This window comes from Chionomys nivalis, chromosome 9 (genome assembly GCF_950005125.1).
Source record: "Chionomys nivalis chromosome 9, mChiNiv1.1, whole genome shotgun sequence".
Taxonomy (NCBI): Eukaryota; Metazoa; Chordata; class Mammalia; order Rodentia; family Cricetidae; genus Chionomys; species Chionomys nivalis.
Genome location: NC_080094.1, coordinates 47,481,799 through 47,506,584, shown reverse-complemented (window position 1 = coordinate 47,506,584; position 24,786 = coordinate 47,481,799). Strand labels below are relative to the sequence as shown.

Here is a 24,786-nt window from a genome sequence, read left to right as displayed (position 1 = left end):
CCCTTGAGAGAGCGGGTGACACCCATCAATCAGAACCAGTAGAAGCCTGGGAATTCATAGGCATCTTGGAATGAAAGGGCCCCTTGTGGGGTGTATGTTGAATGCTCTAGAAACAGTGATGGCCACTTTTGCCACACAGGGACAACCGTCCTGAAATAGCTGGCTTGCAGATAAGTGGAGCTTAAACAAACCTGACCTGCTGAGGAAATGCCGCAAAGAAACAGTGCCAGCTCCCTCTGTGGTTTTGGTGTCTGGGTAGGTCTACCAGTTCCCTTTACGGGCCAACCCATTTGAATTTAACATCTTGCTACTTAAGAAATCGAGATCTGAACGGTCCCAGGGTGAATTTACAATAGTATTTGATCAGAACACAGAACACCCAGCATCCGTTCCAGCTAGCCACCCCTTGCCTCCAGTTCCAAGGAGCAGGTCCACAAAGGCCTCCTGCCTCAGCCCTGCCAGTGAGGAGCCTGCATCAGTCTCAGTTAATCCTTGTTCCAACTCCACCTAAGGTCTAATCGACTTCCAAGATGACACAAGGATGCATACCCCTCCCAGGAATTAAGGAAAGCGCTTCGCCTCCAGAGGGAAGGATGCTCAGGCCCGGAGAGGACAGAAGCCAGGGAGCCAGTGGGAGCCAGACATCTCCCAGGCCTGGGTGGAGGCCTCCTGAGGGACCATTCTCTTCTTGCCCACTGGAACTGAAACAAAGAAGTCCATCTGTAGTCTTTGTTTCCCTAGAGATAACTTGGTGATTTCTTACCAGTTGAGATCCAAGGAGGTTGAAATAAACCCCAAATCCCATGACACCAGAGAGCACACTGCCATTAATGGACTCTGCACATCTCATGTTCCCTAAAACTTGGGTCCTCAGGTCGGCACCATTGAGAGGCAGAGGGACTCTAAGAGGCAGGGTCTGGTCAGGGGGTCTGGGGATCACTGGGATGTGCCCTTGAAAGGAGTGGGGGTTCTGATTTCTCCCCTTTTCTCTTTTCCTCCCCCTGCCCATGAAGGAGGTGGCTTGGTGCTCCTACCTGTCAGACTTGGCTCATTAGCAACTGGAACCTTTAAAACCAAGGCCCAAAGACCTTCTCTCTCCTCTAAGCTACCTCAGGTTTTTTATGATGATGACAGAGGGGGGGCCACATCGTCACCTTGCACTCCTCGGACTGTTATACAGGGCTTTTATTCTCTTCCTGGCCCCAGTGAGATATGGCAATAAAGAAGTATCTAGAAAGATGTAGACTCTGCTAGCTGATGCCTGGAACTGAGGCAGCCATCCTGCAATCATGAGGGAAAATGGTCTGAGCTGGTTCACTCAGGAGGAAAACATGGGTCTCTGTTGATGTCACTAACCAGCCCTGGACCATCCTCCCTCTGGACGGGGTGACACAGGAGACACATCTCTTTTGAGTTCAGCTTTCTTGCAGCAGGAAGCATTGTATCCGGTCCCTCTATTTCTGTTCTACTAAAGTCCCCACTCCAGTACCCAGCATGGACTAGCACCCCAACGCTGGGGGAGAGCAACACTCCAGCTGCTCTTCACAGCCCCTCAGGAGCTCAGCCTCGTGTGGCTGGCTGTTTGTTACATAACCACTGCATCCATAGAGAAGCTGAGGGCTGTGTTCAAAACTCCAGGTTGCTAGGGGCTGGGGAGGTTGTTATGAAAACTGCCTGGACCAGTGGTTATCAACCTTCCTGGTGCTGTGACCCTTTAACATGGTTCCTCCTGTTGTGCTGACCCCTAACCATAAAAGTATTTTTGCTGCTACTGTAATTTTGCTACTGTTCTGAATTGTAATGTAAATTCCCGTGTTTTCTGATGGTCTTAGTCGACCCCTGTAAAAGGGTCATTGCAACCCACAGGTTGAGAAACACTGGCCTAGAGGAGGGTCATTCCCACACCCTCTGAGCCAGTACCCCCTCCCTGCCAATGCCCAGCCCAGCTTGCCTAATGTTCTAACAATGTAGGCAAAGGAAGATGGAGGCAGGGCCTGGGGCTGGGCCAGAAGGTCCTTATGGAGGGAGTAGGCTGTTCTGCCACTACTGCTCATGTGCCCATTGTGGGGTGAAAGCAACAACTGATTATAGATATTTGCTTCTGAGCAAGTGGCCTCTTGTAATGCCCCAGGGCCCCATGAGGGCCCTCCCTAGAGTTATTGTGTTTAAAACACACTGCTTTGATCCTGGGTGTTACTAAGGACAAAAACCAAACCAAAAAGAACCTCTAAGACCCAAGTAATCAAATTCACCCACCCTGCAAGCTTGCTGCTTTCTGGGAAAGGACTGGGGGTCAGGAGAAGGGCCTGGAAGGGAACATTCGAGGCTTATGTCTCTGGGCCCCAAGGTCACCTACCTTGCTAAGAGGAGGGTCCTGAGAGTCCCTAGGACTGTCTCTCCTGAGCGGAGCAGACAAGGAATGTCCCTTTTGTCCTGCCCCTCTTTCCCACCCAGAACTCTTCACTCTGAGTGTCTCTCCTTGTGCTGAGTCCTCTGGCTGTGACCCATGTAGAAACGCTGGGCATGGTGACGTGAGCTCATAATCTCAGTGAAGGAAAGCAGAGATAGATGAAGCTTTTGGGCTCACTGGCCAGTCATCCTGGCCAACTTGGTAAGCTCCAGGCTGAAGATCCTGTCTCAAAATACAAGGTAGCCCTCTCTAGAGGAGCAACACACGAGGTTTACTGTTAGCCTCCACACACACGAATACACATCTACACTTGCACCCACATATGCAGCCACATGGACATGCACAGAACACATACACACATTTACATAACACACATACAAAGCACATACACACACACACACACACACACACACACACACACACACACACACACCTCTCCTGCCCCAGCCTCTACATAACTAAGCATGATCAGGAAACGGTAGCCAGGGTGGCAGATACCCAAACCGCTGAAACCTCAATTCTCAGCTATGGATTGCCAGTATTTAACAAGACCATATGGAAGGTTCTGGAATGAAAGAAGGGGTCTACATCATATAGGCCAAGCCCAAGCAATGGCTACCCCAACAGGATGGCTGTCCTCAGTTCTCCTGGCATAGGTGCAGAAGAATTTGTCTCTTTGTTAGTGAGAAGGTGGGTATCCCGATTCCGGACTGGACGGCTGATAAACCCACCCTTCCTCTGCCCCATCTCAACCCTTGGTGGATGGGGTGGTATCTGTACACGGGTGAGAGCAACTGCTCTTCCATCTACTCACACAGTGCTCATCTCTTCTAGAAACACCCAAAAGCCAGATGTGGGACACAGAGGAGGAAGCGCAGTGGCCATTTCCTCAAGGATAGATGGAGGAGAAGGCAGAGCAGCAGGATGAGAGCCAGCTCTCAGGGCCCTACGGGGCTTATATGTGGCATCCCAGGTTCCGAAAGTGGAACCCAGTAAGCTGTCATATGGGCTGAGGACGGTAGGGAACACCTCCTTCCCGTTTATTCAATATTGTACCACCTTTGAGAGTTGTTATTTTAACATTATGTATGTGTGTGGGGATGTGTGCATGTGAATACAGTTACCCGAGGAGACCAGAAGAGGGCGATGGAGCCCGTGGAGCTGAAGTTATGGGCAACTGTGAGCCACCTGATGTGGGTGCTGGACATTGAACTCAGGGCCCCCGGAAGAGCAATATGAACCTTACTGGCTGGGTCTCCTTCCTAGACCTGTGTAGACCTTCCACTTGCTGGCCTGGCTGGGCTGCTGGTGGCAATGAAACAATGAAGGAACCCACATGGTCTTTGTCCCTTGAGTGCTCAGAGCTGACACAAAAGCAGGGAATTACCCAAACGACCACATGATGAAGACAGTGCTCACGGCTGTAGTCATGATACACTCTGCCTGTTGCTGCATCCAAACACCTGACAGAAGGCAACTTAAGGAAAGAAGTGTTTGTTTTGGCTCACAGTCTGAGGGTACTGGCCATCGTGGGTGAGAAGACATGGCAGCAGGCACTTGAGACAGCTGACCATACCACATCCAGTCAGGAAGCAGAGTGGTAAGTGTTGGTGCTCAGCTCAAGTTCCTCTTTAAAAAAATTACATGCATTTATTTTGTGTGTGTATGTGGACGTCAGAAGACAGCTTGCGGGGAGTTGGTTCTTGCCTTTATTATAGGTCTGGTCTTTGGTTCCCAGCACCCATTAAGGGCCACTGCAGTCTGTAACTCTGGCTCTAGAGGGCACAATGCTTTCTTCTGGCCTAACACGCACATAATTAATATATATTATAATATATAGTTGTAAATTTTATATATATATATATATATTTGAAACAGGGTCTGACTATGCAGTTTTGGTTGGTTTATAACTTGCTATATACACCAGGCTGGCTTTGAACGCACAAAGATCCACCTGCCTCCGCTTTCTGGGCACTAGATGAGAGGTGTGTGCCACCTCGCCCCTCCCAATTTTTTAAAGACTCCCCCTCCAGCCCTTGGGTCCTCTGCATCCTACGCTTCCAGACTGGGAGAGCAAGAGGATCCTAAGCACAGTCAGAAAGTTCTCTCCCCACCTACTCTTAAACACAACAGGATCACGTGGTACATGCAGCACGGCAAGCTGTGCGTGCCTTGCGTCGAGGGGATGGGGCTTCGCGCCCACAGCGCATCCTGATTGGCCGCCAGGCAGCTTCTAAGGCGCATGCGCCGGGCGGGCTCGGTCTTCCGGCTTAGCTGGCCCAGTCGGGCGGCTGTTTTGGCGGGAGTTGGCTGAGGGTGTGAGGTGAGCTTCGTGGGACCTGTGTGCTGGGTTGGGTCAAGCCAGGCTGGGCTGTGCAGGGCTTTCGGGCAGGCAGGGACTAATATCCCCGTGTGGGGAACTCGGGCTGGTGGGTGGTCTTGTTGCCGGGCCTGTCACACGGACAAACCCTGAAAGGCATGAGGCCTAGCTACTGGCCCCCAGAGAGTCCCACTTTGCCCTTTGCTTGGCTTCCGGCACCCGAGACCCAGAGGACAGCGGCAGGGATGGACTTCCGGTGCTGTTGCTGAGACAAGGCCTTGTCTTCCATCTTGGGTTTGGCGAGGAGCTTCCTTGCAGGCTCCGTAGGGGTATTTGCTGGAGCTCCACCTTTAAAGTCAGGTTCTGTGATGCTTAGTAGGACAGGAACATTCGACATTGTGGGGGAGGGTTTGCAGTTTAGCCTTTGGTCAGGAGCTACACAGAGCTAGGCAACAAGTGTCACCTGTGTAGGGCAGATGAGAGAACTCAGGGAGCGAAAGGAACAGTGGTTTCGGGTCTCCCCCCAGCTGAGGCCTGGTGGGGTATTTGCTCAGTGATGCCACATCTCAAGGTTATTTTTACAGCTGCAGCTGGAACCCCCGCTCTTTATGTAACAAGCTCTCTGCTTTTAAATGTTAGCCTTAATTCATAACATTTTAGCACATCATATAGCCGGTGGGAAGAGATATGGGAACGGTAGCTGGCCCTTGGGGAGGTGTGTTCTATCTACAAGGACTGCAGCGGTCCTCCCTTAGGGAAGCTGGCTGCCAGACACATCTGTATCCCGGTGCTTGAGAAACTGAGGAGGGGGACAGAGCATTCAAAGCCAGCCTGGGCAAACATAGCAAGACACTGCCTTAACAAAAGGGAGACGTGTCCCCAAACTGACCTGGGTTGCGTGAGCTACATAGTTGACTTAATTGGCTCACAAGAAGTGCTCCTTGCCTGGTGTTTTGCTGTTCTTTCAGAGTCAGCATTGGGGTCAGAATTTGAGGTGAAGCGTGCTCTGAGGCTGAGGGGTATCAGACATCTTCCTTGCAAACAAGGCAGGACCCTGACATCACAGCCTTGATGTGGGCCCCCGCCCTGTGCTTAGGGTCTGAGTGGGGCTGTGAGAACATTTTTCAAAACAGAGGATGTATTTGAAGTGAGCTCGCCAGAGCCCGTGTGTCCATGAATCAGGATCCGTTTACCGCTTCCCGGTGCTAAATAGCATCAGGGGAGAAGGAGCACCCAGGAATTCCTGGGAGCTAAGTCACAGGCTTCTGGCTCTCCGGGTCCTCTCCATGCCCCTGAATTGCTAGGTCTACACATGAATTTTTTGCGGCTCTTGCTTTCAGGACAACTTTCAGGTGATACAGAGGAAGTAAAATGGGACCCCTGCAGGCCTTCACGAGGCCGCTTTTCTGGCAGCCTTGGGTCCTGGGACTCACAGAAAAAGAATCTAGATACATTATGAACTTATAGCCCAGCAGACTTTGTGGTCTCAGGATCAAGAAGGCAAGGCATTCTCAGGCTGGCTTGCAGCTAGTGTGGTTGAATGGGAAAAAGAATGTGAATAATTAGACCAATTGGCTCCTCGCGGACACTGCGGGAGGCCAGGGTAGGAGGTCCTCCTTGGGCAGGAATCCCTCTTCCATAGATGGATAATGGATCTGGGCTTCCGGAGGAGAGCAGCTGAGCAGGACTTGGTGGGGTCATGGAGCGTGGCCTGTTCCTTGTGGCCCCTTCATGCTGGTATAACCCAGTCCAACCGGGCTTTTGCTTCTTCACGGAGAGTCTTTAGTTGGTGTCAGGAGACATCTGGACCTGTGGATGGAAGATAACTACTCCCTCCATGTCGGCCTGAGGGAACCCCTGGCTTTTCTAGTTAGCTAACTTCCTGGAGGTACCACTTGTGTCGGGGACTGAGGCTCCAGTTCCTGGCAGTTGTCTGTTCTGGGGGTAGACTGTGAGTCACTTCAGAAACCCCTGGATTATGGCTCAGATTCCATGCAGTCTCTCGCTTTCCTTTTTTCTAGGTCAGGTTCATGTGGAAAAAGACAGAGTGCTTAGTTCATAGATCTTACAGACTTCATGGATACCATGTTGAAATCCAGTCCCCAAACCCAGCAGAGGAGTAATCACAATGGTCAGGAGGTAGTGTGGGAATCCTCACACCCTTTGTCCTCATATTTACCCTCTTCTGACCTTCCCCTGATGTGCCCCCCTCCCTTTGTCAATGACCCTGTGGCTGCTCACCTCTCCTGTGGCCCTTTTCTAGACCAGTCTTTGGTCCTCCAGCTTTGGGGTTCTCACACCCTTTGCCATCCTCCCCCTTATGCTCTTGTGGCCTTCACTCCTGATGTGTCCCCGCCTCTGTCAAGGACACTGAGTTCGCTCACCTCTCCTGTGACCCTTTTCCAGACCAGCCTTTGGTCCTCGGGTTTTGGGATGAAGATGGAGGCCATCACCCCATTCCTGGGGAAGTATCGTCCCTTTATGGGTCGCTGCTGCCAGACCTGTACTCCGAAAAGCTGGGTAAGTGATGGGACGAATGGACCCTCCTTTGCAAAGCTGAGGCTAGCTTAGTTCTGGGTGTTGTGGATGCTGGGAAGCTGCCTCCTCCATGTCTTTCCAAGCTTGGTCTTTCAATTGCACCATGCCTTTGCCCTTCAGAGGAATGAATGCGCAGGGGTCTGTTGGGGATGTGGCTGGGGGATCGGTAGGAAGCCTCAGGAGAGGTAGGTGGGACTATACCTAGGTCTGCACTAGCTGTGTTCAGTCGGGGACACTGTCCATTCAGACGTCATAGCTCTCAGCATCTCTTGCATGTCTGTATCATGTGCTGCTGCCAAGACGGCTCAGCATACTAATGGAGATTCAGGTTACAGATTCTCTGCTCCTGGTGAGTTAAAATCCCTGCTGATTTTAATGTGCTTATCTCTAAGAGGGCAACTCCAAACGGGGCAGTGGATTCACTTTAAGCATGAAGCCTTTTTGTTTCTGAGCCAACTTTGGGATCTTGGATCAGACATCTGGGAGATGTTCTCTATCCTCCTGGTCGACTCAAAGGGCCGTCAGGCAGAGGCTAGATGTGGCGGGGGTACAGCCTTGGCTTGCAAAGGCCCCCCAGGACATGTTGTCTCTTCCCTCTTGGCTAGGAGTCCCTCTTCCACAGAAGCATAATGGATCTGGGCTTCTGCAATGTGATCCTTGTGAAGGAAGAGAACACCAGGTAGCCAGAGCTAGGGGTGCAGGGTGGTGGGTTGCAAGGGCCCTTTGTGGTATCATTTTCTTTCTGCAGTGGGGAAAGAAGGGCCCCTGTCCTCTCCTTCATAACCACAGCAAACTGAGGCAAGCTTTACTGTCCTCAACTTCCTCCCATGAGCATGTATGGGTTGCCCACTGGGTGTCAAGCCACTGTGCCCCCTCAGTGGGGAAGTGGGTGGAAATAGGGATCAGATAGGCAAGTGGTTCCTTGTTTTAATTTTGCTCCATGGTAGAGCTTGGTCCTGGGGCATGAGACAGGTGCAAACCCTTCCTGATGAATAGACCTCTCTGGACCTTGGGAGGCCTCTCTGAATCATCTTCCCCCAGGTTTCGAGGCTGGCTGGTTCGCAGGCTCTGCTATTTCCTGTGGTCCCTGGAGCAGCACATCCCCCCCAGCTCTGATGCCTCTCAAAAGATCATGGAAAACACTGGGTGAGGAGCAGAATCAGAGGCTGGTACTTGTGAGATACTTAAAAGGGTGACAAAGGCTCTATCAGGATGGCCAAGACTGGCTGAGGCAAGGTTTCTGGAATGCTATCTCTGCTTGGGCCCACATTGGACTCTGGTATACACTGAGGAGGTGAGTGGAGGGACCACTGATGTCTAGCCCAACACTGTTCCCCTAATCCCAACAGGGTGCAGAACCTCCTCTCAGGAAGGGTTCCAGGAGGGGCTGGAGAAGGCCAGGCACCTGACCTAGTGATGAAAGAGGTGCAGCGCATCCTGGGCTACATTCAGGCTACACTCTGCCCCGCCTTGCTCAGGTAACAGTGGTGAGAAGCATATGTCCTTAGGTTGAGGCCTCTGCCCCTTTGGGGAGTGAATGTGAGCTGGGCTTGGAAAAGCACCAAATATTCTTCCTTAGTAGCTGGATGGTAGCCTACTGCAGCACCTCCCCGGGTTCACAGTACAGGTCTACACACTTAGATACAGGGGATTAAAGAGGTGGACTGGTACAGCTGCCCCAAGGAACAAGGGCCAGAATACCCAGGAGGAGGGTGAGCACTGTAGTTAGAGCCAGAAGTGAAGAAAGTCCGTCGTGGAGGGCACAGGAGTAAGAGGAAACAGTTTCTTCAGAAGGAGAAGCCCAAGTCAGGGCCCTAAGAGGGAGGGCCAGGTTCACAACAGTAGTGACATGGTTGGAAGCTGATGAGCGAAGCAGAGAGCAGCTGGAGAAGGAACCAGATTAGAGCCATATAAGTAGTTCAGGTGGCTCTAAGGGCAGGAAAAGCCAGTAGGAAAGTTTTAAGAGAGAAGTGGCCGCATGATGAGCTGGGATGAGAGCAGAGACCAGCATATCTGCAAAATTGTTAGTCCCATTGTGAAGAGTACTGAGGTTAAGGTAGCAATAATGGAACTCGTGAATAGATTAGGTGGTGGTAGGAAAAGAAAAACACAGGAAATCCCTGTTTCTGGCCTAGTACTCGGGTGTGTATACAGAGAGGGCCAGGCTTCATCAGAAGGGAACTGGCCCTGGAAGGATGTTTGGATTGGGAATTCCAGTAACTGACTTGAGGACTTGGTTGTCTGTGTAGGTCTGGGAGCTCAGAAGAAAAGACAAGATTTTTCAGAGCTTTAGTATACAGTTTATGTTTAAAGCCAGGGGATGGCTTCAGTTAAGCAGCTGAAGGGGGTTTAGGTTTGTATGCCAGGCTCAGCTGTTGGTGATTTTGATCAATCCTCTATTGTAACAGTTCTTGACTCTGTTGAGGCTTTCAGGCTCTTGGCCTCACAGTGCCCTTGTGTAGGAGCTCCAGAGCACAACTCTAGCAGTTTGCCTGCTTCCCCTGTGCACCTAAAGTAGTCAGGTGGCCTCCGATGCAGCTTTTATAGGGGCATGGTCTTCCCCAGCATTCCCATATGGTTGCTGCATCCCAGAATCGCCCCATTTAATGTTCCTGTCAGATGTGGGCTTGCTTGCCCACAAGTTTTCCTCTTCCTCCTTTGGTGGCAGCATGGTTCCCCTACTGGGCGTCTGAGCAAATGCAGAGTCCTGCCCTCTGTCATTGCCTCCCTTTCCCACTTGTCCCGGTAGCTGGTAAACGTAAGCTGATGGATTCTGTCTGGAAAGAGTCTGAGTCCTTTGTGATGTGAGCCAGTGCTTCATGAGGTCTTGGCAGCCAGTACCTCATGGTGTAGGCTGTGGTATTGGGACTCTTTGCAGCAGCAGCGCCCACTTAGCATTGTCTACTATTAAGCAGGTCATGACCCCTCCTGATCAGTGTGGGCAATAATGTTGCTTGCCTTAGAGTAGTTCTGGGCAACCTTCTGGGGGTCCTGTGGGGCTGAACCTTGTGGAAAGTGACCCTGCTGCACCTCAAGTTGGTACTGTTTTCAAGGTTGTTCAGCTGGGCACTGCTGTGGTTCCTGAACCGCCTCTTCCTGAATGTGCAGCTTCACAAGGGACAGATGAAGATGGTCCACAAGGCTGCCCAGGAGGTAAGCCAGGCCATACTGGATAGGTTTGGATGGCCTGAGCAGAAGCAAACTCAGACACTATCAGCTGTTAGAAAAACCCACAGCTCTTAAGACAACTTTGCTGCCATGTCTCATAGTCCTGTTCCTACAGGGTGTCCTGTCGTTTCTTTCCCTCAGTTTCAATAGCCGTTATACATTGCCTTAAAAGTTATGGGAAGGCTACTCTACCTTTGGAAAATGTGTAGAGGAGCCTGCCCTCCCTCCCTCCCTCCCTCCCTCCCTCCCTCCCTCCCTCCCTCCCTCCCTCCCTCCCTCCCTCCCTCCGTGCTGCCCTGGGACTTGGCTGTGTTTTTATGGTGGGTATTTCCTTCTGGCTGTCTCTGGAGCAGGGCTCGCCGCTTGTTTTCCTTTCTACACACAAGTCCCTCTTGGATGGGTTCCTGCTACCTTTCGTACTGTTCTCCCAGGGCCTGGGTGTGGTCCGTGTGGCTTTGGACCCCCGCACCTGCTCCCCTGCTCTCAGGTATGACAGGAAGGAAGTCCCAGGCTGGAGCAGGAGGGTGGAAGTTAATTCGCCTTCTTAGGATGTTTTCAGCCATATGACAGCCTAACTTGTAGACTTGGATGGTTGGCTATGGGTCCTTGGGCCATGACTGCTTCAAGTGCCTAGTCAGACAGGCTGGGAGAGGCAAGACTCTTGTGAAGCATCTGTGCCCAGTCTCTCCTCCAGAGCCCCTTCTCACTAGGCTCTGTCCTGTGCTCACAGAGCTCTACTGAAGAAACTTGGGGGACTTTTCCTGCCCCCAGAGGCCAACCTGTCCTTGGACAGCTCAGATGGCATCCTTGCAAGGGCTGTGGTCCGTGCAGTGAGTGTTCCCTGTGGTTATGTATGGGGTGGGCCAAGGGTACAAGAGTCTGCTTCTAATCTGGCCTCAACACTCACCCTTCCTCTCTTCTAGGCCATGGAGCAGCTGCTCGCCAGTGGGCAGCCTCTTCTCATCTTCCTTGAAGAGCCCCCTAGGTGCCCAGGGCCCAGGCTTTCAGCCCTGGGCCAGGCCTGGCTAGGACTGGTGGTCCAAGTGGTCCAGGAGGGCATCATTCCAGATGCCACACTGGTACCAGTTGCCATTGCCTATGACCTGGTTCCAGATGCACCATGTGACATGAACCATGTGAGAGCCTCTTGTCCCTGGGGACTTCTGGGTGGCACAGTATGTTCTGTGATTGGGCTTCCTTAGAGCTGAAGTCAAATTGGAATGTGAACTGTGTAAAGGAACTGATACTACAGTCACAACCCTGCAGTATCTCCCAAGGTCTCTGCCATCACCACCTTAGAAAAGACCCCACAAGGGAGGTCATGGGCGCAACAGTTTGGAGAAGAGCAGTGAGCAGTGTGGAGGGCGGAATGGGTAGCAGCCCTGAGAACTGTCCAAGAATACATGTGCAGCCTCTCCTTCCCTCCAGGATTTGGCTCCCTTGGGGCTATGGACAGGAGCCTTGGCTGTCTTTCGGAAACTGTATAACTGCTGGGGCTGCAACCAGAGAGCCTGCGTCAGGGTACATCTCGCCCAGCCTTTTTCCCTCCAGGTATGAAACCAGTTGGGAAAGGCTGGGAGAGCTTTTGTGATTTGGCCTTCAAAGCCATTGTAGGGACAGTATTTTCTGTCTTAGATGGTTTGTGTGCGGGTTTCCTGGGGGGCAAGAGCAGACCACACGTCTTTATCCTGGGCAGGAATACACCATCAATGCTAGAAGCTGCTGGGATAGCAGGCAGACTCTGGAACACTTGCTGCAGCCCATTGTGTTAGGTGAATGGTAAGGAGCACAGATGTATGGGTCTCAAGAAGGGAGGCAGGTGGCTCTTTAGCTCATGGCCGCTCCAACGATCCCAGAACATCAGCACCAGACACTCACCTTCCCTACAGTCTAAGTGGAGGATGGCACACAGGCCTGGGCGGGGACTTGGGGGAAAACAGCTGTAGCTTTGGAAAGCTTTAGACTCTGACATTTTAATCTGGTTTCATTCTTTGATCTGTCTCTATTCCAGTAGTGTTGTTCCAGACACTGAGAAGGAGCAGGAGTGGACCCCATCAACTGGGCTCCTCTTGACTCTCAAAGAAGAGGACCAGCTCCTGGTCAAAAGACTGAGCAGGCATGTCCTGAGTGGTAAGGGAAACCCAGATCTGCACCTTTAGGGTGGAGTTTCAACAGTACTTTATGTGGATAATACAGGACCAGTTACTATAGGACCTGACCACCCCCACCCCCTTCGTGGCACACTTGGGATACCAGAAGAGTGGGGCATGCAGAGAGAGGGGAGCAGATAACTCGATGTCTGAGCCAAAGATCTATGCCAGGTCCATCCCAATCTCAGATGCCCCTCAACCAGTGTCCTTAGCTGTAGCTGAGTCGAGTAGCAACACGTGCCTGCAGAGTTAATGTGGCTGTTAGTACTTTCTCAAATGTCACTCTGTAGCACACTGTTGGGGTTGGTCTGGTTATACTACTTCCTGGAACCTGCTCTCCTGCTGGGGTGGAGATGGGACTGTGTGGTTGGGTAGCAGGGAGATGAGGCTTCTCTAGGCCCTGACCCCTGACAGCACCCTACATCCCCACCTTCCCCCTCTCCCCAGCCAGTGTGGCCAGTTCAGCAGTGATGAGCACAGCCATCATGGCAACACTGCTGCTGTTGAAGCACCAAAAGGTAAGGGCACTGTATGGTGGGGCCAGGGGAAGAGCAGGCTTGGCCCCTGCTCAGGTCTGTTCCGCCTCCAGGGTGTGGTCCTGTCGCAGCTCCTGGGGGAGTTCTCCTGGCTGACAGAGGAGACACTGCTGCGCGGCTTTGACGTGGGCTTCTCTGGGCAACTGCGATGCCTGGCTCAACATACACTGAGCCTGCTGAAGGCACAAGTGGTTCTGCTGCGTGTCCACCAGGGGGACTTGGTGGTGGTGCCACGACCTGGGCCAGGCCTCACACACCTGGCACGTCTGAGCAAGGAATTGCTGCCCACCTTCCTGAGCGAAGCTGTGGGTGGTGAGTTGGTGGGCTCACAGGGTGGGGTGATGTGCAAGGAGAGGGGAACGGCTCCCTCCTTAAGCAGCCTCCTCTGCCAGCCTGTGCAGTGCGGGGGTTGCTGGCCGGCAGAGTACCACCTGAGGGGCCGTGGGAGCTGCAGGGCATAGAGCTGCTGAGTCAGAATGAACTGTACCGCCAGATCCTAATGCTGCTGCACCTGCTACCCCAAGACCTACTTCTGCCCCAGGTCAGATTCCTCTCCCGTAGCTCAGCAGGGCCCTGGGCCTTGTCATTATGACCTCCTGTGGTAGTGATCCTGTCCTCTGACTACCTCTGGTCAGCATTCTGCTAGCCCCCGCTCCTGGGGGGGTGTCCTCAGAAGGGCTTTGGTGCGTCTGCTAGCCCCCGCTCCTGGGGGGGTGTCCTCAGAAGGGCTTTGGTGCGTCTGCTAGCCCCCGCTCCTGGGGGGGGGCGTGTCCTCAGAAGGGCTTTGGTGCTTCTCTTCCACAGCCCTGCCAGTCTTCCTACTGCTACTGTCAGGAAGTGCTGGACCGCCTCATCCAGTGTGGGCTCCTGGTTGCTGAGGAGGTACGCTCCCGCCCTAGGTGCAGCGCCCTGGGCTGCTCGTCTAGCCCACACATGCAAGCCTGTTTGCACTAGCCCGGGCCTATGTGTGTCATGCCAGTTTGCATGTGTAGCTAAGGTTCTCTTCACACATCCTGCCTCCACATTTCTTAGTGAGCTTGGGTACTTGACCCAAGTAGCTCTGGGTATCCTTTTGGGCCTGCTGGGTCAGGACCAGGTCTGAGGGTTGTAGAGCTGATTCCGGCCCAGCCTTACCAGGTACCAATAACTCTTCCCAACTCCTAGACTCCAGGCTCCCGGCCAGCCTGTGACACGGGAAGGCAGCATCTGAGTGCTAAGCTGCTGTGGAAACCGAGTGGGGACTTCACTGACAGTGAAAGCGATGACTTTGAGGAGCCAGGGGGCCGGTGCTTCAGGGTATGCTGGGAGATGGTACATACCCTGGGAGACAGTGGAGGTGGTAAGGTACCTGGGAGCCCACCTTCCCACTCTGGTCTGGCTCTCTTCAGCTTAGCCAGCAGTCTCGCTGCCCTGACTTCTTCCTCTTCCTCTGCCGCCTGCTCAGTCCAATACTCAAGGCCTTCGCACAGGCTGCCGCCTTCCTCCACTTGGGGCAGCTGCCAGATTCAGGTAAGGCCCTTACCCCTGGCAGTGTTCAGTGTAAGGCTCAGTTCCATAGAGCTGGGCTCTAGGTCTAATCTCTCCTGCAGAGGTGAGCTACTCAGAGCAGTTGTTCCAGTTTTTACAGGACTGTGCCCAAGAAGAAGGGATCTTTGGTGAGTTCCAAGCCCCATCTCAGACTTCCTAGAGGAGGTAGTTTGCTGGTGACTGCTGCCCCCTGCTGGACAGTGGCTGCCTGACACAGGGAAGGGAGCTAGCATACAGAGCTTTAGTTAACATGCAAGCCCTAGATGGTTCTCCTTTAAGAGGAAGAAAGCCCTGCCCAGTGGCTCCCTGGCTTCCCTCAGAGCTTTTATTGTCTTTCTCTTTCTTCCAGAGTGTGCAGACCCAAATCTTGCTATCAGTGCTATCTGGACATTCAAAGACCTGGGGGTAAGAGGGACATTATCACCATTCTGTCCCTGACCTCACCCCAAGCCCCACGGGCTGCTAGAACTGCTCAGAGGAACTACCTTGTTCCCACACCCCATGGTGAATGCTAGCGAGGATGGTTTGCTTTCCCTACCACAAGTGGGGTCCCAGGGACATCAAGTAGGTATTTACACTCAGGCACTGAGGCATCACTACAGAGGTTTTTGGGGGTGGGGAAGTTGGACAGGCTTGGCCCTGGGGACACTGTCCCTTCAGCAAGGGTGCTTACAGTCCATCTTGTGGTTCAGGTACTACAGCAGATGCCCAGCCCTACAGGACCCCAGCTCCACCTGTCCCCTACATTTGCCAGCCGGGAAAACCAGGACAAGCTAGAACAATTTATCCGACAGTTCATCTGCAGTTAGAAACAGTGGAACCTGATGGGACTTGTCAGCCTAGAACTTAAGGATGTGTCTTCTCATTAGGACACAGCTAACCTGGACTTACAAAAGCTGTGTTTACTCATCATTGGTGTGATAAATAAAGACACTAGGTTAGTTTCTTCCCTAAGCCTGAAGCATGTGTCTAATATCTACTTCCTCCTTACTCAGTCCTGTGAAAATGGCCTACCATCAGGGATGGGGGAAGAGTGTGTGTGGCTAAAAGACAGCAGAAGCTAAGCTGCAACTCTGAGAGAAAATTTATTTCCAAGGCCTACCTAGGAGCACCTCAAGTGGGCAGGGCCAGCAGTGAACTTTGTGGGAGCAAAAGTCCCACCTTGTGTCAAGTCCGGTGCTCCCAGGGACGCCATCACACCACCTTGTTGACAATGACACCAATTTCTTCGATCTCACACTGGACTTCATCCCCCTTCTGTAACACAGCAGGCCACCAGGCTTTTAGCCCCCGTTTCACTGCCCGCAGACTGCTCCAAGCTTGCCAGGCCTCTCTAGCTCTCATCTCTCTACCATTTCCTCTTTCAAACGGACTCACCTTGAGAAAGACAGGAGGCTTCCTAAACACTCCGACACCTGGAGGAGTCCCAGTCAGGATGATGTCCCCTGGATAAAAAGTGACAAACCTAGGGACAGCAGAAGGGTCAGTAAGAATATGGGCTGACGTGTGCAGTGGGTGTGGGTGGCAGTGGCTGTGACAGGCTCCACTCACTCACTGGGAGACCCAGGCTATCAGCTCTTCAGTCTTGAACAGCATCTGGTTGGTGCTGCTGCTCTGGACTACCTCCCCATTCACGCGGCAGCAGATCTTTAGATTGTGTGGGTCTGGAATTCAAGACAATCCTTGGGTTACCCAGTCCCAAAGGAGAGAGGAAACTGTAGGGAGCATGCCTGCCCACCTTGGCTTAGCACTCTACCCTGGGCCTTCCTGTACAGACTGGAATTCCCTAAATTCATGGATCAACAGCAATAGCCCTTAAGTGAGGGAAGGAGGGACATTCTAGACTCTGAACAGAGAAAAACAGCAGAGGGATTTGCCCTTCGGCTTCGCAGGCAGAGGCACTCACTCACTGCCAAGCCTGGGGCCCCGAGTTTGATCTTTAGGATTCATATGGAAGAGAACCAACTCCTGGAAATTATCCTTTGACTTCTCTCCAGGTGCCGTGGCATGCACATACACGAAGAAATGTAATAAAATGTTTTAAAGCTGGTAACTAGATCTAAAATGACTCAGCATCTCCAAGCAAACAGGGATAGCAGAGCAGCAGATGACAGTTCTTCGCAAACTATCTTGCGCCCTTCACATCAGCTGGAGTAGTTTCTGAGGCACCACTGTCCTGAGGGGCTCCCCCACACACCCATGCCATACCCTGCAGATGAGTGCACAGTGGGTGGACAAGGTCCTATTTATTGGTGCTCTTCTGCCTCTCCCTTACAAAAAACGAACAGGCTTCATCACACACACAGCCATTCTCCAGCATGCTCAGGAGCCAGCCTTGCTTCCTTCTAGCTTAAGGACTGGCTACTGGAGACGGGGAAGCTGCAGAAGGCCCCCTCCCTGACCTCCAAGTGCAGTGCTCTTGTAGTTCATTTTGTGACGTAATTTCACAGCAGCTGCGGCTCTGTTCCCTATAAGAGGCTCTGGAAGAAGCTCTACAGAGCTGGTTCACAGCGGGGGCTGGCCACTTGCTCTCTGTGGCGACAACAGTGGCATCCAAGCTCTGCATGTACTTGTAAGTGCAGTCCTTGCTGGAGCACTATTTCTCCTGAAGCTCAGGTGCTGCACATGGGAGGGCTCAAGTGGCAAAGACTAACAACCTACCTGTTATGCTGTCCCTGGTAACCAAGGCAGGGCCCAGGGGGCAGAAAGTATCAAAAGTTTTTCCCAGTAACCACTGCTTTCCATTGCGTCTCATCTGCCAGTCCCGGGCACTCACATCATGAGCCACAGTGAAGCCAGCCACGTGAGCCATGGCATCTGTGGCCTGTTGGGGCAGATATGGCCAGACAGGTTACATCACAGGAGACACAACCCCTAGAACAAAGAATCTCAAAACTATTATCACACATTAGCACCAGCGCTGGCTAACGGTGGTGTGTGAAAGGCAAGGGAGTGAAAGTGCCAAACACGCCCCAGCGTAAGACAGCACCACTGGAGTTGAGCACTGGCAGAGAGGACCTGGGACTGCTGCTCCTCCCTGGCCTGGGAGCGCCCTTCCACCTCACCTTGATGTGCTTGCCTTTCTTTCCAATGATCACAGCCAGTTCCACCTCCCAGTCCACCTCCTGCAAGTGGGAGAGGACAGTGAGCTGCAGCGGCCGTAAGGTAGGCCTCAGCTCTAGGAACCAGGGTGAAGTGAATGATGTGGCTATGACTTGCAGACCCATAAGCTCTGGGCAGTGGCAAGCAGCACCATTGGAGGTGACTAGCTCAACACGTCTGGGGAACTGAGTTTAAAAGTCACTCTGGACGCCGAGCAGTAACAGCAATGTGTAGCTCTACTGTGCCTGACACTATGCATGTGCTATCCTGGAATAAACGTATTCAAGGGGCTTAAATAAAGCAGCTCACAAGGAAGAAATGCACATGGCTACAAAATGTGAACAATGCAACTGGAAAGAACTTCAATTTAATCTTTCTCAGCTGTTTTTAATGGTAAAGGAAAGAACTGGCAGAAGTTCACCTGAACTCAGGTGCCAGCTTGTGCTATGGATGCCACTAAAGAAGCAGGCCCCTAGGGAAATGGCTGCCTAGTGTAGCAGACTGCACAAGAGCTTCAGTGAAGCCAGAAAGTAAGGGCATGCTCAAGGGGAATGGAAACAGGATGGGCCAAAGCGGGTTCACCCAAATTAGGTAAGAAGAAAACAGAATTCAAGGGAAAACTAAAAGTACAAAGGGAGGAGGACTAGGGAGATGGCTCAGCAGGTAAGGGCACTAGTCACATAAGCCTCATAACCCAAGTTCAACCTTAGAACACACGCAAAAGGCTGGATACAGCAGCACACACTTGTAATCTCAGTACTCCTATAGTGGGCAGGAGGCAGAGCAGAATCGTCCAGAAGCTTAGGAGCCAGCTAGCCTGGTATGCAGCGTAGAAACAAGGTCCTGGCTGCCTCAGCAGGGTGCAAGGTGAGAACCAACAGTGAGAGTGAGAGAGAGAGAGAGAGACAGAGACAGAGAGAGACAAACAGACAGAGTTCCAGGGAATACTACATCTGGCCTCCACAGGCCAGTTATGGTCAAGTGAGCAATGTGGTGACATCTGAGGACACCTGACGTGGGCCTCCTGACAGGCTGCGATGGGAAACATGGGACATTTCCTTGTAGGACACCTCCGAAAACTGCTTCCGCTGGTCACAAGGAAATGGGGCAAACTAAGCACAGGCACCCTATGAGGAAACAATCCTTCAAAAAGTGCAGGAAAGGAACCACATGGAGATCTCAAATGTGTCAGGGAGAAGACTGAGTGGGATGAAAAGATATTCTTGATGGAGTTGGGACAAGGCAGGGTGTCTGGCAGAGACAGCTGGGACAGACAACGGGGAAGACCAAACAGAACGAAAGATGTTCTTGATGGAGTCCAAGAACAAGGCGCATGTGTGGTAGACTACACCTGGACAGACAACGCTGGGTGAAAAGGGCAAGGCAAACACCAAAGCATGGGCAGCAGGACACTGGTGGCTTTACCTACGTTATTAATATACTTTCATCATGGAAAACAGCTTTGTAATTGGGGAAAGAGGTACGCTATTTCCTCAGGTCACCCACACCCAGGCTGTGTTAGTACAGTACAGTCCTCTCTAGCTTCTGTGTTGTGGTCGTGCACTCCCAGTGACAGAAGGTTCCTCAAGGGCAGTGATTCTCAACCTTCTTAATGCTGCAACCCTTGAATACAGTTCCTCATATTGTGGTGATCCCCAGCCATAAAATTACTTCATTGCTACTTTATAACTGTAACTTTGCTACGTTATGAATCATAATGTATCTGATATATGATCCCTGTGAAAGAGTCATTTGACCCCCAAAGGAGTTGTGACCCACAGGTTGAGAACCGCTGCTCCAGGGGAATGACCCTTACGCTGGACCACAGCCACCTGGGCGGTGGGAAGCACTAACCTCGCTCTCTGGTGGGAGGATGATCTCATCGTAGGGCCCCACAATAGAACTGGAGAACTTGCTGAAGATGATGGGCTCCTTGGGCACCCGCACATTCTGTTCTTTGCAGTGATCTGCATAATTCATGCCCACACATACCACCTTGTCTGGCCGGGTGACAGGGGCCAGGAAGGTCACCTGTGACCGAGGCAGGACCGGCAACTGGGTAGCCAGGGCTCTGTAGAGACCAAGCGGGAGAAGGGCTAGCAAGGAACAGATTGGGAGTCCCAGAGCAGGCTGGGGAGGTCCCTCAGCAGTTGTGAGTTGTGATTTTTGCATTTTCTATATCTTTCCCCATTGAAACCCAGCTACATTGTCCTTTTATAGCAAAGCATGGTGGTACTCAATGCATATTATTTCCTTCCCACTTGGATAATTCCTGTTCGTGCAGAAGTATGTGAAAGGTTCCTGTGGAATTAAGTGGAGAGGTCTCTTTCCTCTAAGGGTCTAAATCGAACCCACACCTTCCTAAAAGAAGCCTTTCTTGGGACCTTGTTGCGGCTCCTCCAGTGGACGGAACTTAGCCTCTCAGGAAGGCAGTATAATAATGTAAGGTCATAGCTCCACAACCAAATGAATTAGCCATACTCCCAAGCCTCAGTTTCCCTCTCTGAGGGAACTGAGAGTGTTGTTATATAAGACTTTTAAGGATTCTGCTGGATATGGTTATATATACCTGTAATTCACTTGTAGCATTTAAGAGGTTGAGGCAGCAGGATCTCTAGTTCAAAGCCTGCCTAGTCTATATAGCGAGACCCTGTCTCAAAGGAAAAGATAAGTGACTGTTAGCTCTTCACTAAAAGAACAAATGAAAAAGAAAACAGTGGGATCCCTTGCTCCTCTGAAAGGAGGTACCTGCTGATTCTGATTCTCAGGGCAGGAGAGAGATGGGAGGAGTGAGAGGGACCAGGGCCTGCTGACTTACCTTCTTGCCACTGAGAGGGTAGTCTCTCCCTGCTCCAGGAACTGCAGCATTGTCTTGGGGAGTGTGGGGTCAAAGGTGTTTAGGTCTACGACTCCCCCTCCAATCCCCGACTCCAGGCCCAGGTGAGGCTCCTCCAGGTGGGGTGTCTGGAACTGTACCAGTCTCATCGCTCTCGACGGCTGACAGGGCCTCTTCTGAACGTGCAGCAGAGCTGAGAACAACCTCCTTTTACCAGAGCTCAGCATCAAAGCCTAAAAGGAAAGAAGACAGGAAGACTGGAAAACTATCACGAAGATCCCTTAGTTCCTCTGCCCCATCAACCATTCCCAGCATGCTGGTGGGGAAGTGCTCACGTAGGTCATTTTACCCTGTTATACTTCAATGACCATGCCAGGTTTTAAGCTAGCCCCAGAGATTCCAGCCTTTCCTCAACCAGTATTTCCTGAAGGTTGCTACTGCTGGCAAGCAGGGGACGCAGCAGGCCAACCTGGCCCTGCCATCTTGCATGCTGGAAAGACAGATACCAGCAACAGATGTACTCAAGCCTCAGATATTGTGACCATGCTGTGAAGATGGCCAGGCTGCTGCCTCTACCTAGCTTTTAGGGGAAGCCCTCTAACTGAGGAAGGTTAAAATGTGCAGAACTAGGAATCAGCTCCAAAGTAGCTCCATAATAGCTACTCCTAGATACGGCTTCATAGCTGCTTCATGGAGCTTTTAACAGTTCTAACTTGATCCTCTGACTTCAGCATTTTCCATCCTCATGGGCTCAACCTAGAACCCCTACCAGGTTGTTCTGGCCTAAGCGCTGCCCTCTGCCTCCTCCAGTACGCACCAGTTTTCTACGGTTGGAGCATGGGGAGACTCGGGATGCCAAGATGCTGGAGACCTGGTCTTATCACATTGCTCAGCTATCTCCCTGGGTTCGGCAGCAAAGTCTGCTTCTTTCCCGGCTGAGCCCACAGTGCTGCCGCTGTGTGTGGGGCACTGGCTTGCACTGATCTGTCCAGTGAGCACATGGAAGATGCAAGGGGACGGACTTCTCACTTCCTGGAAGAGCCTAGCAATCATCAACTTTGGGATATGGCTGGCCGTGCCTCCCTTCCTCAGACCCAGATCTTTTGGAAAGTAACAAGGTTCCGAGCCTATTTTAAGTTCCAGGCTCCACCTAAAGATAAGACTCACTCTCTTAGCTGGGCGGTGGTGGCGCATGCCTTTAATCCCAGCACTCGGGAGGCAGAGGCAGATCGAGGCCAGCCTGGTCTACAAGAGCTAGTTCCGGGACAGGCACCAAAGCTACAGAGAAACCCTGTCTCGAAAAACCAAAAAAAAAAAAAAAAAAAAAAGGACTCTTGTCTTTATGATATGGGTGCTGGGTCAGAAGGGAGCATGATAGGTGTACCTACACCCCAGCTGAACCACACTCCATTCCCACCCATTCCCCAGGACCCACGTGAAAAGGTTTATACACAGCGGTCCATACTTGTAATTCCAGTGCTGGGGAAGTGGAGACAGGTGGATTCCTGGGGCTTGCTAGCCAGTTAGTCTAGAGTTAGTTCTAGGCTAACGAGAAACACTGTCTCAAAAACTAAGGTGGACGGCACCTGAGGAACACTCAAGGCCTGTTCCCTGTGCACACACGCAAGCCCGTGTCTTTACGTTAACGAATATAGAGGTAGCGTTCTCAGTCCTGGGCTCTTGGTCCTCACCTGGTTAAGTCAACCTACTCTGTTCAGGATCACCACAGTGGCAAGTCTGTCCAGAAAACCAAAGGCTTTTTTCCATCCTCTGTTCTGTTGTCTTATACAAGCACCACTCTGCCGCAATCTGAAGGCTGTCTCAGCACATATCCCAGTACATGTCTGCCACGTCACACACTAAAACGACAGTAACTCCTGAGGAAAGCCAAGTGTTCCACCTGTGATGTCTCCTTAAATTCTCTTGACTGTGGCTGGCAGGAACTGCTGGGCAATTTTACAGATGAACAAGCCAAAACTTAGGGGTAAGTGGCTTGTCTAAGGCTCCAGGGTTACACAGCTTAAAGAAAGAGCTGGGATTTGAATCCATGTCTAGATGATATTGAAGCAAGGTACTTTCCAAGCGAGATAATCTTGCCTACTCCCCTCAGGCCCTAGCTTGCTACCTGCCTATTGTCTTCAGTCATGCCTGTGGGCGGGCAGTGACTGTAGACTTAGAGACAGGGCTGACCGCCTGCTCTCTGTTAGCCCCAAACCCCAGGTTGTGTTAGTCCTTCGTGACAGCGCGCTCAGGTTCATTCCAGCTTTGCCGCACTCCCCACTGAACAGAACGCAGCTCTGAGGCTTCACGAGGTCAAGTCACCTGGCAAGGTGGCGCTGGTGTCCTACAGGACAAGTGTCCCTTAGCAAACAGCACAGGAACGGGCAGCTTCAGGCGCAGGCCCGCGTGTGCGACCCTGCCGACCTCCACTCTCCGTGAACCGAGGTCGGCTGCTCGGTTTCCCAACGCCCGATTCCTCTCCCTCCCGCGCTGCTCTAGCCTCAGTTTACCTAGCCGCTGCAGCCGGACCAGCCCGGCGCCTTACGCTGTCAGCTGACACCTGCGAGGCTGCAGGTCAAGAGCGCAGAAGCCACAATTGCAAGAAGCCAGCAGTTCTTCTCCAGGGGACGAAGGGTTCGCCGGCGCGGTGTGATGACATCACCACGCCGCCGCCAATAGGACTGCTTTTCACTGTAACTTGTTTCTTTAATTGACGCAGCGAAGACAGCTGGTGACCAAGTGTAGCTCGTGAGGCTTGCCATGGCTCAGGCTCTGACCGTAGCAACTCCGGTACCAATTTCACATACTTACTTGGAGCAGCACCTTTATTTTCCCACGCCCTGTTTTAGGAACAAAAGCGGGGAGGGGGCGTGGTGGGGAGGTGAGGTGTAATCTCAAGTCCAGCGAGCAGGCATTCAGGTGGAAATGCTCACACAAGCACACCCCGAGTCCTCTGGCATATGGAAGCAAAAAGGGGCTCTGAGAAAGAGGCTCGGAAATTAATTAAGGTCCAAATAGATCTTCAGAGACTTTAGTATTTCGGACTTTGTTTTAGTTATGTTTTCTTTAAAATTTTCCACTGAGGCATTTTATTTACATGAAAGTCCTCTCTCCCTCCTCTCTCTCTCTCTCTCTCTCTCTCTCTCTCTCTCTCTCTCTCTCTCTCTCTCTCTCTCTGTTTTTTTCGAGACAGTGTTTCTCTGTAGCTTTGGAGCCTGTCCTGGAACTAGCTCTTGTAGACCAGGCTGGCCTCGAACTCACAGAGATCCGCCTGCCTCTGCCTCCCGAGTGCTAGGAGTAAAGGTGTGCACCACCACCGCCCAGCAAGTTTTACATCTCATATCCCTAGAAAACAAACCTGAGAGTTTTCCTTCCTGTACGATTTCTCGTCTTCCTTCTTCATAGTCCATGAGTTTAGCTGAGGTGGTCGATGCAAGAACACCGGACTGACAGGGTAGGAGCAGGCTCTCCTGCCATGCTTGTTCTAGGTCTTTGAGACGGAGACGCACACCAAGTCTGGGGCTGACCCCTCCATGTTTGTTTAACCTGCTTGTGAGGTTAACAACATTCTTCCTAGCTCTGTGATCATCAGCAGTTCCAAACTCTCGGGTGTAACCAGGCTTCGTCCTCACAGTTAGAAGCCAGACGATAACTTGGGAGCTGATAAGGAACTGGCATTGGCTTCCCTCTTCAGCTTCCTGGTGCCCTCGAGTACATCATCCAGGACACTCATGTGCACTGTTGCGGTGGCATGGAAGAATGGCAGAAAGGGAAGATGAGCAGCTGGTCAGAGAGATGGCTCAGGGGTTAAAAGCAACTGGTGCTCTTTCAGTGGATCTGGGTTTGAGTTTCTGTGCCCACATGGTATCTCACAACCACCTGTAACTCTGGTTCTGGGAGATCTGTTGCCTTCTCTGGCTTCCACAGGTACCAGGCATGCATGTAATGCACAGACATACAGGCAGGCAAGACAACTACACATGCAACATAAAATAAAAATTTGCAAAGAGAGACCAGGAGGGACTGGTTCATCGAATTTCCTAGTTACTTCTCTTGCTGCTATAATAAGATAGCTGACAAAAACTTACGGAAGGAGGGGGACATTTTGGATCACCATTTGGGGGTACAGATCACCATGGCAGGGAAGGTATGGTGGCAGAAACTTGAGAAAGCTGGTCACACTGCAATCAAGAAGCAGG

General features: G+C 51.9%; 2 protein-coding genes across 8 annotated transcripts; one reads left to right on the top strand and one right to left on the bottom strand.

The window, feature by feature from the left end:
* The first annotated feature begins 6,806 nt into the window (after window positions 1-6,806).
* On the top strand, window positions 6,807-15,558 carry Gpat2 (glycerol-3-phosphate acyltransferase 2, mitochondrial). 3 transcript variants are annotated; one of them, XM_057781353.1, is made up of 21 exons: window positions 6,807-6,869; window positions 7,137-7,250; window positions 7,874-7,947; window positions 8,310-8,414; window positions 8,618-8,746; window positions 10,322-10,421; window positions 10,790-10,923; window positions 11,167-11,266; window positions 11,360-11,572; window positions 11,865-11,987; window positions 12,133-12,215; window positions 12,448-12,566; window positions 13,034-13,104; window positions 13,176-13,434; window positions 13,515-13,663; window positions 13,927-14,004; window positions 14,287-14,418; window positions 14,511-14,631; window positions 14,712-14,777; window positions 14,999-15,054; window positions 15,342-15,558. In XM_057781353.1, the coding sequence occupies exons 1-21, from the start codon at window positions 6,807-6,809 to the stop codon at window positions 15,456-15,458; spliced, it is 2,406 nt and encodes an 801-aa protein (XP_057637336.1). In that variant the 3' UTR covers window positions 15,459-15,558. The 3 variants fall into 3 exon arrangements, 2 of the variants coding, with proteins under 2 accessions (XP_057637336.1, XP_057637334.1); XR_009057743.1 differs by having other exon boundaries at window positions 14,287-15,054; window positions 15,342-15,422; XM_057781351.1 differs by having other exon boundaries at window positions 14,287-15,460.
* On the bottom strand, window positions 12,528-23,229 carry LOC130881666 (fumarylacetoacetate hydrolase domain-containing protein 2A). Of its 5 annotated transcripts, none has more exons than XM_057781356.1 (8): window positions 23,098-23,229; window positions 20,570-20,820; window positions 19,606-19,822; window positions 17,715-17,774; window positions 17,311-17,473; window positions 16,205-16,313; window positions 16,027-16,114; window positions 12,528-12,827 (listed from the first exon to the last, which is right to left on the bottom strand). In XM_057781356.1, the coding sequence occupies exons 2-8, from the start codon at window positions 20,812-20,814 to the stop codon at window positions 12,795-12,797; spliced, it is 915 nt and encodes a 304-aa protein (XP_057637339.1). In that variant the 5' UTR covers window positions 20,815-20,820; window positions 23,098-23,229; the 3' UTR covers window positions 12,528-12,794. The 5 variants fall into 5 exon arrangements, with proteins under 5 accessions (XP_057637339.1, XP_057637338.1, XP_057637340.1 ...); XM_057781355.1 differs by lacking the exons at window positions 12,528-12,827; window positions 23,098-23,229 and adding exons at window positions 15,724-15,906; window positions 22,279-22,352; XM_057781354.1 differs by lacking the exon at window positions 12,528-12,827 and adding an exon at window positions 15,728-15,906.
* Between the last annotated feature and the right edge of the window lie 1,557 nt (window positions 23,230-24,786).